At 31.3% G+C, this 20,065-nt stretch overlaps 1 protein-coding gene and 2 pseudogenes across 1 annotated transcript; 2 read left to right on the forward strand and 1 right to left on the reverse strand.

Annotated features, from left to right (window-relative positions):
* Window positions 1-3,718: 3,718 nt before the first annotated feature.
* Window positions 3,719-5,353, forward strand: LOC117215524 (annotated as a pseudogene).
* A 1,695-nt stretch (window positions 5,354-7,048) lies between these two features.
* On the forward strand, window positions 7,049-7,403 carry LOC117215525. Its single transcript, XM_033461881.1, is given in 1 exon segment — window positions 7,049-7,403. A coding segment is annotated over 1 exon segment (351 nt). The 3' UTR covers window positions 7,400-7,403.
* A 6,193-nt stretch (window positions 7,404-13,596) lies between these two features.
* Window positions 13,597-14,368, reverse strand: LOC117215523 (annotated as a pseudogene).
* Window positions 14,369-20,065: the final 5,697 nt, after the last annotated feature.

Below are 20,065 nucleotides of genomic sequence, written 5' to 3' on the forward strand. Positions count from 1 at the left end.
TGGGCTGTTTTGCTTTATCGGTGTAGCGCTTATATTAATATCTTTAGGGGTTGACCACTCTGCCCCTTTTTCAGGCTTTTGCGTTTTCAAGGGTTGCAAAACCATGCTTGCATTCGTGGCGGGTGGCGGGTGGCGGGTGGCGTCTGCCCACGTGAAGACATCTGGATTACATTCGTGGCGTACTGTTTGTACACACGGACAGTGTACGAAGCGACGCGAACACAACCTATCTGCATGCCGTCATCTTGGGTCAACGCATGCTGTCAGGAGATCTTTAAAATGTGTCCAAGGATGTTGGCCGATGTAATTGTTAACAATGACTTGGCTTACTTAGAACCAGGCAGGCAACCGCCAGAGGCAAGCGAGGTGAAGAGGCTCTACAAGCATTTCTGGGGTAGAACTGCACCTTCAAATCCTATAATCCTAGGAAGTAGAGCCTCGGAGTTGTCATTATGTGAATACTTTCTTGTTTCACATGATCTAATAAACCAACACTTCTTTCAACTTTTTTTAAGAAACTGTTTTGAATCGTGCAACATTTTCGATCGATTGCGATATCTCTGGTAATTGCATAGTTTTATTTGTGAATATTACACAAGTAAATATTTCTTTTTTTCGTTCAGATAAACTGCAACGTGATATTATTTTATATCACTGTTGCTTGATCATATTGCACAATTTTTATGCCAAGAGAAACATGCTAAAATTCTACATGTAATTTCTTTAGAGATAGTTGTACATTCAAATCATACAAATATATTCGTCTATAAAGTGATGAAAATTTCCATAATTAGGAGGTTGGCGTATGCTGCGTTTTATATCGCGCAGGAATAATTAACTCCATTTCTTCCAATGACGTTATTACAGAAATTCATACTAACCACATGATCATCTGATTTAAGTGCACGAACGAAAGAATCCATCCGTTATTATTTTTTTCCTTCCATATATCTATAAGTGTCATTTCTCCACTACCCAACATGTTCATATTCTAAACGTATCATGCGCATCTTCTTTCCGTTTCCGTCCCAAAGTTCGCAACGCAAGTATATCATTTCTAATCTTTCCACTTTTCTTCTCCTTTTTTTTTATCTGAATAATGGTTTAGTACTGCATGATTCTTAGGAACATCTAACGCATTCGAGTCAAATTATTTTCCATCACTAAATACATCCTTTCTTCGATACTTCCTACACTGCATACGTACTTTCGTAATTTCTATAGCTTTTCTCTACGGCGAGAGGCGAGAAATATCCAGCGTTTCAATGTTGGATGTTTCAAATGTTTACATCGTTGCAAAAGCGTCGATCGTTTAATAAAAGATCGTTTAATAAGACCTACTATTTTGGCATATCCTTTGGCATTCGTTGATACCGGCGATTGCTCTCTGCTCACCCTTGTGTTATATTTCACAGACCTTTCTAAGGATTATGTTACCATGTTTCAATATCCATTAATGAATTTTGTAATTTTTAAGACGTTACAGTTATTTGTAATGTATATATAGTCTTACTTTGATTGACTAACTGATTTACTTGCATAATTCAATGAGAAGTAAAACAATAAAATATTGCGTATAAGCTATCATTTTGCTTTCAAAACACCTTAATAGTAATCAATAAAAAATATAACAAGATTCTATTTAGATTTCCTTCTATAACTTTCATATCTTTTCTGCATGTATATAATTTATAAAATATAACATTTAAAAAATATAAACTGGTAAAACATATAATATTCTCATGGGAGAATGTTCTCATTTCTCCTTGTACCGTACATCAATTAATGTCAAATTATACTACAATCAATAAAAATATAGCAGCAGAAATGGAAAATGTAAATAACCCATGGGAGAAAGCAGGGTATCTCTTGTCAAGACACCACAACTCCCATGATCTATTGTCGCAATCATAATTAACTAGAAGTGGTTAGAATGAAATAATTACGTAACTGTAACGCTGACCGTATGTTATGCCAACAATGGGAGCCGAGGCAGTAAAACTCGATAGCGACACATATACCCGTACGGCAACACGTGCTTGCGTGGCGATTACGAAAAACCGACGGCCAGTAGATGAAAGAAGGCCACATGCAGTCGAATGAAATCAAATATTAAAAACAGGGCCTAGGCTAATTAAGATTCTCTTAAGATGTTCACTACCAGCATCACACTATTATGATGCGTCGATTTTCATTCAGAGGTAAGAATCATAGATATGAGAAGACAGTCTCACGTACGATTTCAGGAAACCCAAACTGCAACATCCCGATTCCCACGGAAGTGAAGCCCCAGTGGACCACCACTCCGTGGGGGATGGCATTATAAATAAGCGTAGCAACATAGCGCAGCGCTCATTATTATTTTAATCATTCTTTGTGCTCATTATAATTTACGTACCATATTGTGCTCATTATTTTTGTATTCATTCTTAGTGATCATTGTTATTACGGTTCATTATTATTTTGTTCACTCTTTGTGTTCATTGTTACTACTTTCGTTATTGCGCTCATCATTGCGTTTTAAAATTTTGTATAGTATTTTGCGTTTCGGGGTCTTTAGTTTTTCGGTCAAGAAAAGAGAGCCGCGACTAAGTAAAAAGAAAATTTTATCTTTGAAGTCCTCATTTCATCGCTTAGACAGAAACGGGCATTGTAATTGCGGTATTAATCCAGTTAGTAAATTGTTCAGTCTGTATCGAAATAGATAAATAAAGTAAAAGTTGATAGTAAACTATATTCGAGTTCAAGTAATAAACCCAACAAAAACATCGACGACCACCGGAGCAGCTGAGGTAATGGCGCCAGACAGCACCTACTCCTCAAGGTAAGAAAATTAATTTTGAAAATTTCCTTCTTCTCTGATAATTTCGTTGCCCTCGAGACTCGAATTAGAACTTCCTATCATCGATCTCGTTTTATTTTCGTGAACGGTTTTGAAGATAGAATCATTGTTTAAACTTTAAACAAAGGGGTTGTCCGCTGTGTCGGCTTGTGCGAACGGTGTTTTCAGCTACTCAAACACCCACTGATCTTCGCATTCCTTCTCCCATTGTTGGCAAAACATTGCCCGTCTTTGGGCAAGGCTTGCGAAATCACACAAGTCCCGCACAGAGAGGACCATTAAATACATCGTCAGGGTCAATCGAAAATTAAGAGCAATACCGGCATTGCTATTTACCGATATTCTTGCCATCATTGCATGCGATTGTAAGAGAGAAATAGCAGAACAATTTCCCTTCGAAAATTTAACCAAAGGATCGTTCGCTGTGTTGGCGTGTGCAAACGGTGTTTTCGATTATCGAAAACACCCATCGATCTTCGCATTCCTCCTCCCACTGTTGTCAAAATATTGCCCGTCTTTGGGCAAGGCTTGCGAAACCACACGAACCCCACACAGGGAGGATCGTTGGAATCATCCTCGATTATTAAACTCGAAGGGCAAGAAAATTGTGGCAATAGAAACCATCGTAGTAAATGAACTGAGCTTTGGTTCTAACGACAAACTACTAGAGCGAAATTAAAAGAGAAGAAGAAGGCAAACGTAGGAATAAATTTATATCAAACAACGAAAATTCACATTCTTATCCAATCCATCAACGGGAAAATTCTTGTTCTACCTCCTCTAACTAACTAATATACACATATCCATATATATATATATATATATATATATATATATATCAACTATACTAACATCGATACTAAGTGCACACAAAATTCTCTAAAGCATATGACGACAAAATGGACAATTACATAAACTCGCTTGCCAAAAATAGTAATCCTTACTTGGGCTTTCGGTTCGGTTCGGGCCGAGGGTAACACACGGACGGAGATCTCTGGGGAAAAAGTGAAGTGTGAAGGGAAAAAGGAACAGGAAGCATAAAGAGGCATGAAGAAGGGAAAATAAAGAGTGAGCATACAAGGAGAAGGCAAAAGAAAAGCGAAAAAGGAGACAAGAACGAGAGAAAGCTACAAATAAGAAAAACTAGAAAAGAAGAGGTTAGGAGGCTAGAAGCGCGGCAAAACAAAGTAAGGTAGGGAAACGGCAGATGGCGACAAACAGGGGAAGACCAAGGAGTACTGGTAAAGCAGTCTTCAAAAATACACTGGACAAATACAGTTCGACAGAAAAAGAGACACCAGCCAGAGAGAAAGTAATGGAGGCAGTGGTGGAAAAAATAGAGAAAATGGAAAGAGGATTCGAGGCAATGATCGAGGAAATAAAATATATGTATATTGGAAAAGCAAGTGGAGGAGCTGAAGAGAGAAATGAAAGAGGAAAGGGAAAGAAGGGAAAGAAGGGAAAGAAGGGAAAGAGAGACAGACAGAGAGAAAGGAGAGTGGGAATGGGAAAAGAAAGAATTATTGGGTAGAATCAGAAGAATTGGAGAGGATCAGGACAGGGCAGAGAGAGAGGAAAGAAGAAGAAACATAGTAATCAAGGGAGTGGACTGGAACGAAGGAAGCAATGAAGAGACAGTAAAGGAGTTCATAAACGAAAAAATGAGGATAGGGGCAGAAGTAGAAAAAGCACATATGATAAAGGTGGGGTGGGGGGGGCAAGAACACAATAATAGTGGCAACGATGAAATCAATGGAGGAAAAAATAAGGATAATGAAGGAGAAAAGCAAATGGGAAAAGGGTGTATACATGGACGATGATCTGACAAAAAAAGAAAGGGATGGGAAGCAACACATAAGAAGGGTAGCCAGAGAAAGAATGGAACAAGGCGAATATGTAAGGACAGGATACAAGAAACTAACAATAGAGAACAAATGGTACAGGTGGAACGAAAACGAAGAGAGGCTGGAGGAAGAAAGAAAGAGGGGGGAAGGAAAATGAAAAAAGAGGAACAGGAGGGGGGACTACAATGGGGATGAAAACGAGCTTCTGAAATGTAGCAGGGCTAATAAGTAAGGACAAAAGAGAAAAGTTAAAATATAGACTACCCAAAGAATTCGACTGGAAATGCAGGGCAGCAATGACAGTAAGGAAAAAAGGAAGAGCAAAGGGAAGAATAACAACGGGTATAAATAAAAACCTAAGAGAAATAGGATATAAAGGAAATAGTGATAATATAGTTGGAAGAAAAATAATATACAATTACAAGACGTATAGGATAATGATGGTTTATAATCAAGATACATAAGGGACATGGAAAAAAATAGAGGAAAGAGTAGACGGAAGAGAAGAGGAAGTGGTGATCATCGGCGGAGACTGGAACGCAAGAACTGGAGAAGAGGGAGGGTCGATAAACGAGGACGTAGGGAAAGAAAAAAACAGACGATCAAAAGACAAGACAATAAACGCGGAAGGAAGAACACTGCTAAAGATAATCAATGGCAGCGATAAAGAAGGAGAGGAGCGGACCTATATTGGCGAGAGAGGAAACTCAGTAATAGACTATGTGATTGGCAATCAGGAGGCGACAGAAGAAATAATTTACATGAAAATAGGAAAAAGAACAGAGTCAGGCCACATGCCGTTAGAAATAGAAATAGGGGGGGGGGGCGCGGAATTACAAAAAAAATGAGGAAAAGGAAGAAGAAGAGAAGGAGAAGAGGGAATGGACAAACAAAAGTGTGGAAAAATACTTGGACGAATGTAAAGACTGGACCTGCAACGAAAGAACAGTAGCGGAAATGTGGACAGAAATCAACAAGAAGATAAACGAAGCAATGCAAAAGAAGAAAGTAAAGATAAGGAATAGAAATAGAGGAAAAGAGAGTAAAAGAGAGATGAGAAGGAAGGTGACAAAGTTTATGAAAGGAAAATACAGTAGAGAAGCTCTTATGGAGGAAAAAGGCATTCAAATAGAGGTGCAAACAAAGAAAGGAAAGATACGAAGAAGAAGAAATGGTGAAAATCAAGAAGATCAAAACAGAACAAGAAGCGTGGAAATACATAAATAAATACAGAAGAAGAAGAGAAAATATAGATGAAGATTGTATGAAATAAGCGAGGAAGAGTGGAAAAATCATTTTATGGAAATTTTAGAAGGAACAGAGCACAAAGAGGGCAGGAAAAAAGAGGAGCATCGAGCAGAAGAGAAAATAATGGATGAGAGAGAAGATAATATATAGAGAAGGAAGAGGTGACATACAAACTAAGAAACTTGAAGGAGAAGTATGCACCGAAGGAAGTGGGTGAAGCGTTATGGGCTCTGTTAAGGAAAATATGGAATGGGGTGGGGATATCAGAAGATTGGAAAAAAGGAGCAAATATGTCCGATATATAAAAAGAGGGACAAGAGAGTAGGGAAGGGTTACAGAAAAGTAACATTAATGGATACAGCATACAAGATCTGTGCAGGGATACTGCACGAACGACTGAAGGCAGAGATTGAAAACAAACTGAAAGAGAGCCAATTTGGATTCAGAAAAGAAAGACGCGGTATTTGTGATAAACCATATCATAGACAAACAGTTGAGTAGAGAAAAAGAAAAACTACATGCCTGCTTTGCGGACTTAAAAGCGGCGTTCGACAGGCTAAACAGAAAGAAATTGGAGGAGAAAATGAGAAAATTGGGGATTAACGAAAACTTAACCAGAAGGAATAAAGAGATATACGCAGAAACAAAGAATGTGGTAAGAATCAAGAATAACAACACAAAAGAATTTTGGACAGTGAGGGGAGTCAGACAAGGATGCCCGTTGAGCCCTATTTAACATCTACGTGGCGGGGCTGGAAGAAGAATTAAGGAAAGGACAAGTCGGGGGGGGCATAGTGGCAGGAGAAAGAAAGGTATGGTCATTGACATATGCAGACGATATTGTGCTGATGGCTGATAGAGAGGAGAAGCTAAAGGAAATGCTAAAGAGATTCGAAATATTTTTAAAGGAAACCGAATTGGAACTGAGCACGAAAAAGGCCAAGAGTGTAGTTTTCGAAAAAGCGAAAGAACAAGAGGAGACAAAGAAAATGGAAATGGGGAGAACGAGAATTAGAAGAAGTGGACGAGATAAGATACCTAGGGTACATACTACTGAAAAAACGGTAGTGATGAGAAACACATAGAAGACAGGAAAAAGAGAGCAAGAATAGCAATGAAGAAAACATGGAGCGTGGAAGAAAAAATTTCCAAACAGGACAACAAGAGGAGAATGAAGATGTTTGGAACGCTGGTAGAGACCGTGGCGCTGTTTGGAGCATAGGTATGAGGCTGGAACATGGAAGAAAGGCTGGATAGAATACAAAGAAGATATGTGAAATGGAGCTTAGGTTTAGATATGACAACACCGAATTATATATCGATAGAAGAATGTAAGCTAACAGAAATCAAAGAAAAAGTATTAGCAAGAGCAGCAAGGTATGAAGGGAAAGCCATAGAGTCAAAAAAGGAACTAGTAAAGAAGTGCATAAAGGAAAGAGAGAGAAACTGGGGAAAGGGCCAATAACGGAAAAGAGCAAGAGAGAGAAAGAAGGGACTAGAAAGGATGAGAAATGGAGGGACACAGATGGAAGTAAGAGAAGAGCAAGAAAAGACGACACTAGACCAAATTATAGAAGAAAGGAGAAAGAGAGAAGCAGAAGAGAGGGGGGAAAGGATAAGGGAATCAAAATATGACAAACATTATAGAAAAATCGCCAAAGAAGAGTTAGCAAAATACTTAGAAGGGAGGATGAAGTGGAAGGACAGAAAAATATTAGCAAGATTCAGATGTGGAAACGAGACTAAATCAAGGGAATACTGGAAAGAAGAGGGAGAAAAAAGATGCAAGCTATGTAAAAAGAAAGAAGAAGACCTGAGACACGTAATAGAAGAATGAGAAATAACAGGAGAACCAAGGGACACAGAAAATAATAATAATAATAATAATAATAATAATGATGATGATGATGATGGTGATGATGATGATAATGATAATGATAATGATAAGAATAATGATAATAATAATGATAATAGTTATCCTTACTCATCCTCAATTATTAACAAATCACACACCCATACATTCTAATTAAAACGTTAAAAACCTTCCTTATCTTATTTGGTTTTTTTTTTATTATGGGTAATAGCACAGAAATTCACATGCTATAGTAATTAGCAAATGATACAAAAATGTAAGTATTTGTAGAAACAAATAAGAACGTTTAATAAAGGAAAAATTAAAAAGAAAATGATAGATACTTCTACCTCTCAGAGGGATCAAGCAAAAGGTCCAAACGCATCGAGATCTACAGTAAGACACGGTAAACCGGCCTATCCTGTTCAATATCCATGTTTAGTGTCCTATTATAAATGTATGGCATGAACAAGAACGGCAATCAAAATAATAAATCAGCAATAGCATTCGTAAATGATATGTTAATAAACAATAAAACAAGAAACAATAAACCCTGACAAATAAAAATCCAGCTGCAAGACCTAGTCAAGAAAGTAAAAAATTACGCTTTCCAACACGGAAGCTAAGAATCTACACCCATAAATGTGAAACAATCTCGTTCAGTCCATATATTTCAAAAACTTCAAAAGCAAAGTACGACGTGAGAATAAATTCGAAAATATTCTTCCATACAACAGAAAATATCAACGGAAAATTTTCCGATGCAAACAAAGTTAGATGCTTCGGAGTCCATCTAAACTTCGGGTTAAATCACAACGACAACATAAAGACACAGTTATAGAAAGCAGATAAATTCTTCTTATACCTCATAAGACTACCTTACTAGAAAGATTCGCACAGATCAATAAAACTTCACTGCTACAAAACACTAATTAGACCAACCATTCTAATGTATGGTCGTTAAATCTGTTTCAATGTAAGTGTCAACGCCACGGAAAAATTAAGAATCATTGAAAGAAAATACATCACAGCATGTTTAGGAATATATAGATTGCCAGAATTGAAATTTAGCAAATATAGCAAATCACAAGCTATACGAAGAGCCCAAATTAATCCATATCGATTCTTCATTCTTAAATTAGTCAGACCACTGGTCAAAGATACACAAAATAATCATAAACTTCATCGTCGCCCACAATCTATAGTCAAAACCGTTATACCATAAACACGTTCAAAAAACAGGTTATTTCCCCCCGGAATCCTTCACCTGTTTAGATAGCGTGAAATTAATCCAAAACAATAATAACTTAGCATTATTCTATCACTACAGCAGAAACGTAATAATAAAAAATACTGTACGATAGCGACATAGACCATAAGGATAGCAATATAAGACTTATGTATAAATTGTCAACCGTAGATTTAAGTGAGACACTCAAAGACAATAAAGATAAATATTGGTGGCTAACCACCGTAGAAAATTAAATTATAGCAATAAGAAAACCGTATGTTTAGTTAGTAAATGAACCAAAGATTGTAAGCAAAGATCACAAAAGAACAATGCAAATGTCACGTAAACTTGAGGGTTAGACGATAAAATAAAATAGCTGAGTCGTAACACAACTATTAATTTTGTTTTCATTAATCTTTATTATGAATTCAGCAATCACAATGAAATACACACTGAATTAACACACACAAATCACAATTCACTCCAATCACCTTATGTAAAACCTAGTTACACTGATACGTTAAGTACGCGACTGTTATAAGGATAGAGACCGGTAAAGATATGTTGACTATTCTAAGGATACGGAATAAGTGAAGTTTTACTGACGATACTGTGTCTGGGGAAAGCTAGGGATGGGTGTGTCTAAGGACACGGGACTATCGGACTTGTTGATGATAATTTTTGTTAAGGAAGTGAGGGTAGTAGACATCTTTCTCCGATTGGATAATAAGACGGTTGGTGGACCAGGAAGGGTTTTAGCCGCCCTCGTGAGAAAGTTGCTAACGCAACATAGCAGACGCGAGGAAAACCTACTTTCCCTGTTAACCCGTAGTAAACAATAAACGTAAAAGGAAATCTAAGACAAGAGATACTCGCTTGGCCTGAAGGACCTTAACTATGAAAATTCCAAGACCTCTGGTGGGTACTTAGGACTACTGAGGGCACGCGCCAAGGATGTGCAGACATCTGGGCGCCATCCTGCCCGCGGTGTGTGGCCTGGTCTCTGATGTGAATTGACAAACACAGTTATACAAACACAGTTAAATTAAGAAAATGTTCCCTGCAATTGTGTAATCATATATACGTAATTATATATCTCATACGTTTATTCTCTTTCTTCCCCCTCCTAAAATGTCAGCGATCCATAATACAATATCGGGCCTCCCTATACTAGTTTGTAAGTTCATAGTCTAAGGAATGGTTACATTGTAAGTCAATAAATGGTAGTATGAAGTTCAACGTTTATGTGAGCACCTATACTAGGCGTACATTACGCAAGCATTAAAAACTTCCCACAAGCTGAGACCCTCAACTCATAAATCAAATTCTTTTTATTTTTGATTCATTGTAGTAAATGAAATCATTTACCAACATATTTGTCACACTTTTCTCATTCAGATAAGACCAAGCACGATATAATTTGGAGCATATTTGCTTACTGAGTAAATGATAATTAAATACATATCAATAAGTAAATCTAACATCACAAATATATTAGTAAAAGTTTAATTTTGGAGAAATTAGAAATAAAAAAGTTTTACTTTTGATTCAGCACATAGATACATTGTCTCCGCGCTATCTGCCACTTGTGGTTTAATTTGATAATCCACGATAAGATAAACTTAAGTAGATGTTTATGTATTGTTGTATATTATTATATAAAATTAATTTTAATAAAAATTTAATAAAAAATTTTAATTCAAATCAAAATGTAGTATATTTAAGAATTTATGAGTTATAATAAATTTAATTTTTTAATAATTATATTTTAATATTAATTTGAAAGAGGATTCAAAAGTAAAATTAATAAATTAATTAATTTGAAAATAGTTTTGAAAAGTGTACAAATTGCCCGTCAATTTCATTTGTGGAATAAGTCGTAACATAGTAAAAATATTGGAAAATGTTTTTAGATAAAAAATTAGTTTTTATAATATTTCATTTTTAATGAAAATTATTTAAATTGAATTTTTTTTTAAATAATAAATTTAATATTTTAGTTTAAAATTTATTAAATTATATTTTTGTAAAGTTGTATAATAAATAATTGTTAAAGTAATAATTTATGAAATAATATAATGATTTATAGATTTAGTAATGTGAATGAAATTTTAAAGAATTAAATAAGTAAAATAAATTTTGTACCTTTTGTATCAGGGTTAATTAATATAATTTAATAATTTCATTATTCTCGAAAGAAAAAGAGTTAAATATATAATTATGTTTTTGTTGAATAAAAAATTATAATATATATTTAGAAATTAAATGTTAATCGATTTTTTTATATCTAGTTTTTTTTTAAATGAATTTAATTTATATATAAAAAATATAAAAAATTTATTTTATAATTTTTTTTATTTTTATATAAAAAATTTATGGGATAATCTATAAATTTAAATATATAATTAAATTATTATTATTATTTAAAAATTTATATTATAATTATATTGATTTAGTAATAATTTTTATTAATAAATACTTAATAATTTAATGATTTTATTTTAAAAATTTAACAAATTTATATAAAATTGAATAATATATATTTATTATAAAAAAAATAATTTATAATTTATTTAAATTAAGTATAATGATTATATTAGTAATATTTTATGTTTAAAATTTTTATTTTTTAATAAATTTTGAAATATATACATATATATAAGGAATTAGGCAAATTAAATATATTCACCTGTTTATCAAAAACATGGCTTATTGATTTTAATTTTAAGTCTATCTGCCCAATGATTTAATAATTTAATGGCTGCAGTATAATTGACTGTACAAAGGTAGCATAATCAATTGTTTTTTAATTAAAAACTAGAATGAAAGAATTAATGAGATATATACTGTCTCATATATATATAATTAATTTAAATTTTTAGTAAAAATGCTAAAATATATTTATGGGACGATAAGATCCTATATGATTTTTATATTTATATATATTAGATGTTAAATTTTTTAAATATAAATATTTAATTGGGAGGATCAGTAAATTTATAAAACTTTATTTTAAATATAAACTTTAATTAAAGAATAATTAATGATCTTGTATTATAAATTAAAAGAATAAATTACCTTAGGGATAACAGCGTAATATCTTTTTAAAGATCATATTAATAAAGATGATTGCGACCTCGATGTTGAATTAAGATAAATTTTAAATGCAGAAGTTTAATAATTAAGTCTGTTCGACTTTTAAAATCTTACATGATTTGAGTTCAAATCGACGTGAGTCAGATTGGTTTCTATCTATAAAAATAAATAAATTATTTGTACGAAAGGACTATAATTTTTAATTAAATTATATTATTAATTTCAATTAATAATTTTGATTATATTAGCAAATTAGTGCATTAAATTTAGAATTTAAATAAATTATAATAAAATTATAATATATAATAATTTTTTTTTTAAATTTTTTATTTATAATATTAATAATTTTGATTAGAGTAGCTTTTTTAACTTTATTTGAACGTAAAATATTAGGTTATATTCAATTACGAAAAGGTCCAAATAAATTAATAATTAAAGGTTTATTTCAACCTTTTAGAGATGCTTTAAAATTGATATCAAAGGAATTTTTTTTTTAATTTTAATAATTTATATTTATATAGTCCAATAATTATATTTTTTTTATCATTAATATTATGATTTATTTATCCTTGAATATATTCTTTTCTTTTTATTGATTATAGAATTATTTTTTTAATATTAATTTTGAGTTTAATAGTTTATCCTGTTATGATTATTGGTTGAGTATCTTTATGTAATTACTCAATTTTAGGTTCATTACGTTCTATTTCTCAAATAATTTCATTTGAAATTTTGTTGTTTTTAATTTTTTTTTTATTAATAATTTTAATTGAAAATTATTCTTTTTTTATATTTTTAAAATTTCAATATAATGTATATTTTTTTTTTTTTATATATCCTTTATATATTATTTTTATTATAAGATCATTAATTGATTTAAATCGAGTTCCATTTGATTTAATTGAAGGTGAATCTGAGTTGGTTTCTGGTTTTAATGTTGAATATTATAGAAGATTATTTGTGTTAATTTTTTTATCTGAATATATAAATATTATATTTATAAGATTATTATTAACAATAATATTTTTTGGTATAAATTGATGATCGTTAAGATTTATTGTAGTTTATTTATTACATTTAATTTTATTAATTATAATTCGTGGTGTATTACCTCGTATTCGATATGATAAATTAATAATAATATTGTTACGCCGGGCGACTCTCTGCCTGGCCCAGGTCACACACCGCGGGCCAGACGGACACCAGATGTCCGCTTTTCCGTACGGCGTACCCTCAATAGCCTTAAGCACCCATCATAAACCCGAGTATAATTTTATTAAATTAATTTATTAATAAAAGATAAAAATCTTTATAATTGAATTTTAAATTCAAAGCACTAATCTGCCATATTAATAATTATATATATATATATTATTTATTAATAAATTTTTAAATTTTAATTATTAAAAATATTTTTAATTTTATTATTTATAATTAAAGGAATTTCAATTAGTGAATGATCTAAGGGAGGATAATTGTTTAATCATTCTAAAGAATGATTGATGAAATTTAAATATAACTAATCGTTTTGAAATTAATCTTTCAAAAATAATAAAAATGAAAAATAATATTCTATTTATTGAAATTATTGCTCCAATTGATGAAATTAAATTTCAACAATAATAAGAATCAGGATAATCTGAATATCGTCGTGGTATAGATATTAAGCCTAAAAAATGTTGAGGGGAAAAAGTTATATTTACACCAATAAATATTATAATAAATTGAATTTTTAATCATTTTTGATTTAATATTAGACCTGTAATTATTGGGCATCAATGAATAAATCTAGTAATAATAGCAAAAACTGCTCCTATTGATAGTACATAATGAAAATGTCCTACTACATAATAAGTATCATGTAAAATAATATCAATTGATGAATTTGATAATATTACTCCTGTTAATCCTCCAATTGTAAATATTAAAATAAAACCAATTGATCAAATGATTGTAATATTAAAATTTATTTTTGAACCATGATAAGTTGCTAATCATCTAAATACTTTAATTCCTGTAGGAACAGCAATAATTATTGTTGCTGATGTAAAATAAGCTCGAGTATCAACATCTAATCCAACGGTAAATATATGATGAGCTCATACAATAAATCCTAGGAATCCAATTCCTAATATAGCATAAATTATTCTTAAATTTCCAAAAGTTTCTTTTTTTCCTCTTTCATTTATAATAATTTGAGAAATTAACCCAAATCCTGGAAGAATTAGAATATAAACTTCTGGGTGACCAAAAAATCAAAATAAATGTTGATATAAAATTGGATCTCCACCTCCTATAGGATCAAAAAATGATGTATTAAAATTTCGATCAAATAGAAGTATAGTAATAGCTCCTGCTAGAACTGGAAGGGATAAAATTAATAATATAACTGTAATACATACTGATCATGAAAATAAATTAATTTGATCATAATTTAATGAAAAATTTTTTATTAATATAATAGTTAGAATAAAATTTAGGGAACCAATAATTGAAGAAATTCCTGTTGTATGTAAAGAAAAAATTGCAATATCTACAGAAGGTGATGAATGAAATATATAAGATGATAAAGGTGGATATACAGTTCAACCTGTTCCTACATTAGGTGTAAATAAAGTTCTTAATAATAATATAAAAAGAGATGGAGGTAATAATCAAAATCTAATATTATTTATTCGTGGAAAAGCTATATCAGGTGATCCTAATATTAATGGAATTAAATAATTTCCAAATCCTCCAATTATAAATGGTATAACTATAAAGAAAATTATTAAAAATGCATGTCTAGTTACTAATGAATTATAAATTTGATCGTTGTTAATTCATATTCCAGGATGACTAAGTTCTATTCGAATTAATAATCTTATTGAAGATCCAATTATTCCTGATCATATTGCAAAAATAAAATATATTATTCCAATGTTTTTATGATTAGTTGATATTAATCATTTTTTTATTAAGATTTATAAATATAAAATTTATATAATTAATTTTGAAGATTAATAGTTTATTTAACATAAAATCTTAAATATTAATTTAATATAAATTAATTAATTAAATTTTTAATTATAATTTAATTATAATTTAATTATAATTTAATTAAATTAAATAAAATTTTAAAAATTAATTTAAAAATTTTTAAATAATAAAGTATTATGTCTGAAAAAGAAATAAACTGTAAATTTATTTATAAAAATTAAAAATTTTTTAATACTATTTTAAAATTTATTTTATAATATTTAAAATAGTTTAAGAAAAGTATTAAATTGCAAATTTAAAGATTAAATTAATAATATTTATATTAAATTAAATAAAATAAATATAAAAGAAAAAAATAAAATTGTAATTAGAATGTAGATTTTTATATGAAAAATTTCAAAATTTAGAATTATTTTACTAAATTTAAATTTTAATAAAATATATTTTAGTAAAATGAAATAATTTCATATTATAATTATTCTTGTTAATAATAATAAAATTATTAAATTATTTCTTAAATTTAAATTTAAATTATAAATAAATTCTCATTTGAATATAAATGAAAAAAATAATGGTAAAGAGGAATATATAAATAATAAAATAATGAAAATAAAATATGAATATATTGAAAAATTTCTAAAATTTAAATTATTTACATTATAAAAATTAAAAAAATATATTAAAGTTGAAAATATACATAAATAAATTAGAATTAATAATATGAATAAGTTTTATTAGTATGAAGAATAAAATAAAAAAATAATGAATTAAAAATTGATGAACATCCAAATAATTTTTTTATAGAGAAGTCTATATTTGTATATAAAGCAATGAATGTATTATTAATAAATAAAGTAAGAATTAGATATGGTGTAATGAAAGTTATTGAAGAAAAAAAATAAATTGGAATAAATTTTATAAATGTTGAAATAATTAAAATTTGATTTCATGAAGATATATTATAAATATAAATTATTCAAAAACAAAACGGAAATAAACCAATTTTTAAAAATATAGATAAATTTATTAGAAAATTAATTATATAACTTTTAAAAATAAAAATTTGTGTATAATTTAAAGAAATAAGAATAATAATGAATAATCTTGAAATTGATGATATTATAAAATATATGATTCTAACAATTTTATTATTTGATTTAATATTAATTATTCTAATTAAAATAATTGTTGAAAATTCTATTGATAATCATTTAATGTAAATTCTTGATGAATTTAATATAATAAAAAATAAAATAATTACTGATAAATAAGAGAATATATATATTTTATTATAAAAAATAAATATTTATTTTTTTTTTTGAAAAAATTAAATATTGTATATAAAAATAAAATTTATATAGAAAAATTTCTATTAGTTTTTAACTTATTATATAAATAGATATAGTATAATTTAATTATATACATAAATATTTTATCAAAATATATCTTTTATCAGACATATTACTTATATTTTTATATTTTATATAAAAATTTTTTGAATTTATCGATAGGGTATGAACCTATAAGCTTAATTTAGCTTATTATATAGTTTATAAATTTAATTTTTAAAATATAATTAAATTTATTAAATTGTAATTTAATAGTAATTTTAGAATTATATAGTTAATTTATAGGAATAAAAATTATTGAATTATTTATAAAAAGTTAGATATATTTTAAAAATTACTATTAAATGCAATTTAATTATTATATTTTTTTATTAACTAATATCCAAATTGTTAATAATTAATTGATAAATTTAATATTATATATATTAGATATATTATATATATTAGATAGATGATATAGATATCATCACAATGCAATATTCGCAAGGATACCGTTATTGCCTTACGTGTATCGATCGTTTTTCGCGTTGGCCTGAAGCCATACCTATCGCCGATATGGAAGCGTCAACCGTGGCTTCGGCCCTCCTTTCTACCTGGATATCTCGTTTCGGCGTACCCTTGAAAATTACGACTGATCAAGGACGTCAATTCGAATCGCGTTTATTCGAGGAATTATGCCGGTTGCTCGGCGTCAAACATTTGCGTACAACGGCCTACCATCCAGCGTCTAACGGGATGGTAGAACGCCTACACAGACAATTAAAGGCGGCGATCAAATGCCACGACACGAGCAACTGGGTCGGAATTCTCCCGATCGTCTTATTAGGTATAAGAACCGCGATAAAGGAGGACCTAAACGCAACGGCGGCCGAAATGATTTACGGCACCGGCATACGTCTGCCGGCGGAATTCTTTTTGCCAACTAGTCAACGGGCCAACTTGGAATACGCGAACCGGCTGAGAGAACGCATGGAGAGGGTCAGACCACACCCGATTACTCGCCACGGCGAAAAGAAAATTTTCGTCTTCAAGGAATTAGAGACGTCGCCATACGTATTCGTGCGCCACGACGCGATTGGAGGACCATTACAGCCACCGTACGATGGACCGTATAAAGTCATACAGAGAGGTGATAAGACATATGCGGTAAAAATAAATAATCGCGACGTAACGGTTTCCATAGATCGCTTGAAGCCTGCGTTTGTCATTCCCGAAGACCTCGAACAAAGGTCCGCCGAGACTCGCAACGTGCTAATTCCGGTAGACCAAACGAATGTCCGCGACGAAAGCAGGGCGAACGCCAATAACCAAACGACAAACGGAGAAAATACCCGGAATAGATACGTTACGCGGTCTGGGCGAAGAGTCCGATTTCCCGATCGGTTTCAGGCAGGTTTCGGATAAGTGTTAAGAACCGGCCAACGCGCACACTACTTCGTAATATCCATATATTCTTTTATTTACGTAGCGTTATCACTGGTAAGGGGGTACTGTGGCGACAAGGACTATGGAACTTTCCAACGGCTCCGCGATACAAAGCGCTACGCTACGCCGTCGAAACGCGACACGACGCACTCAATCTGTCATCGATATCTTCACGCTCCTTCAGCCGAATTTCTCTGAAGGGCATACAGGCGCCAGCCACGAGGGCACTTATAACGAACGCACGTCAGTGGGGATATCGATGGGCAACGGAAAAAGAATCAGTTCGGTCGAAAAAATAAGCACATTCGATCACGAGCCGTGAGACGCCAAAGACGAAAAGAAACGGGTACGCTTTTATCGAGAAATCAACCGAACGACGCTATTGTTTATCGACGTTAAGAATCAGCCGATGTTATTTGCATTATTGGTTAAATATCACCTAGTGTACTTCAGTACCTATTACACCATTCCACCTCATATTCAAGAGATAAAAACAAAACACCATTAAAAGCTGTAACAGTTATACTTTCAGACCAGAAGAATAAGATGAGAGTATAAGTAAATGAAAAGATATGGAACATTTAAGGACACTAGATATAGCATTGCAAAGAAAGGACAAGATCATACATGATCTATCACAAACGCTATCATACTTTGAGAAAAATATATTTTTCATCTTTCTTAAAATCCTTTTTAAGAAGGAAAAATGATTTGAAACAAGAACAAAAGAAACTTTCAATCATTTTTCTTGCCTTAAATCGCAGTGTAAAAATAAAGATGAAAAAAATGTTATAGCGGATTGTAAAGAAAATACAATGAACGAACATACCTTGTTGTCGCGAATTGAAACGTTGCTCGTCACCGTGTGTGTCTGATTCGACGTGCAAGACATTTCCTTGCGGAAGTTGACCCTCTAGTTGTTGGCGCGAGGTTCGCCGCTAACGGTTGCTGCGATGCTGATGATGATGTGATCATGTGGCACTGTATGATTTACTGCTGTATCTCTGTTCACTTGATCGTCCAATGCTCGTGATCCGGCTCGAAGGACCAAATGTTACGACCGTTCGCGTAGAGACGCGATCGCGAGGGAAACGTGTGAGCGGGAGACGTAAATTTTTGCTACGATTATGATAATCGACGCCGCGAATTAGTCGTTCCCCTGTTTCGTTTAGAATAACAGAGATAGTTCAAATGATTTTAACTTTGAATTAACACGGTTAATATAAACGTGTATATTTAACGATATTTAAAGTTATAATGAATACGTCACAAATGATTTAACGATGATACAATTAGTTTGTTACAGTAATTTGACCCGATTTTATGATATTTCTCGATGTACTCGTTAAACTAAGCGACTTTGATTTTATTCGTCTGAACCTTTCGATGCATCCCGTTTGAATCCTCATTTGCCACTGACCGCCCTTCCATTTTGTCCTTTGTCTTCTCTGAGATACGACCCCCACTACGCTCGGATCACGCCACCGTTCGCGCCTATGATCACGTATACCAGCTTCTTTCTTTATGCGGATAAAATAACGCACCGAAGGCGAATAGATGTTTCTGGAACTCGCTGCTTGACGACAACTATGCGTTTATCGCTACTTTGTATATATCTCGACGGTCATGTAAGACGATCTGTTTGCGACGGTTAGGAACACGGCCTACAGTAAGCCTTGGGGCGTAATAAACGGAGAGAATAGAATAATCTACAGGATTATCAACGGTGAAGTATATAAATATACTAACGACTCAGAAAACATAATTGAAGTGAGTTGCTTAGATATGAAATTATTGTTAATAACTAAAAGAATAATAGTACAAGTTAGATTAGCAGAGAGACAAACGTGATTGTGCAGTGAGTCTAGGAAACAGGATAAAATATAAAACAAATAAAAATGGAATATGCAATACGTCCTATCCAAGAAGATTGGATGCCAACTAATGCATAATAAAAGAATGTCCGCAATATTTGGAATTAAGAACAAAATTCTTAAAATAAACAACCACCGTCTTTATGAACAGAGAAAATTGATTATTGAGACTAAAGAATTTTATTAAGAAACAACATGACGCTCAGAGCATAATAATAAGTTATAATAACCTGAGCACAACTCAAAAACTTAGCTATGACCCTTTTGTAATAACTAACAAACAAACATTTCAAACTTAATTAATTATAAACAAGCTACAGATAAT

Source organism: Bombus bifarius, unplaced genomic scaffold (assembly GCF_011952205.1).
Source record: "Bombus bifarius isolate JDL3187 unplaced genomic scaffold, Bbif_JDL3187 scf7180000009696_frag, whole genome shotgun sequence".
In the NCBI taxonomy this organism is placed as follows: Eukaryota; Metazoa; Arthropoda; class Insecta; order Hymenoptera; family Apidae; genus Bombus; species Bombus bifarius.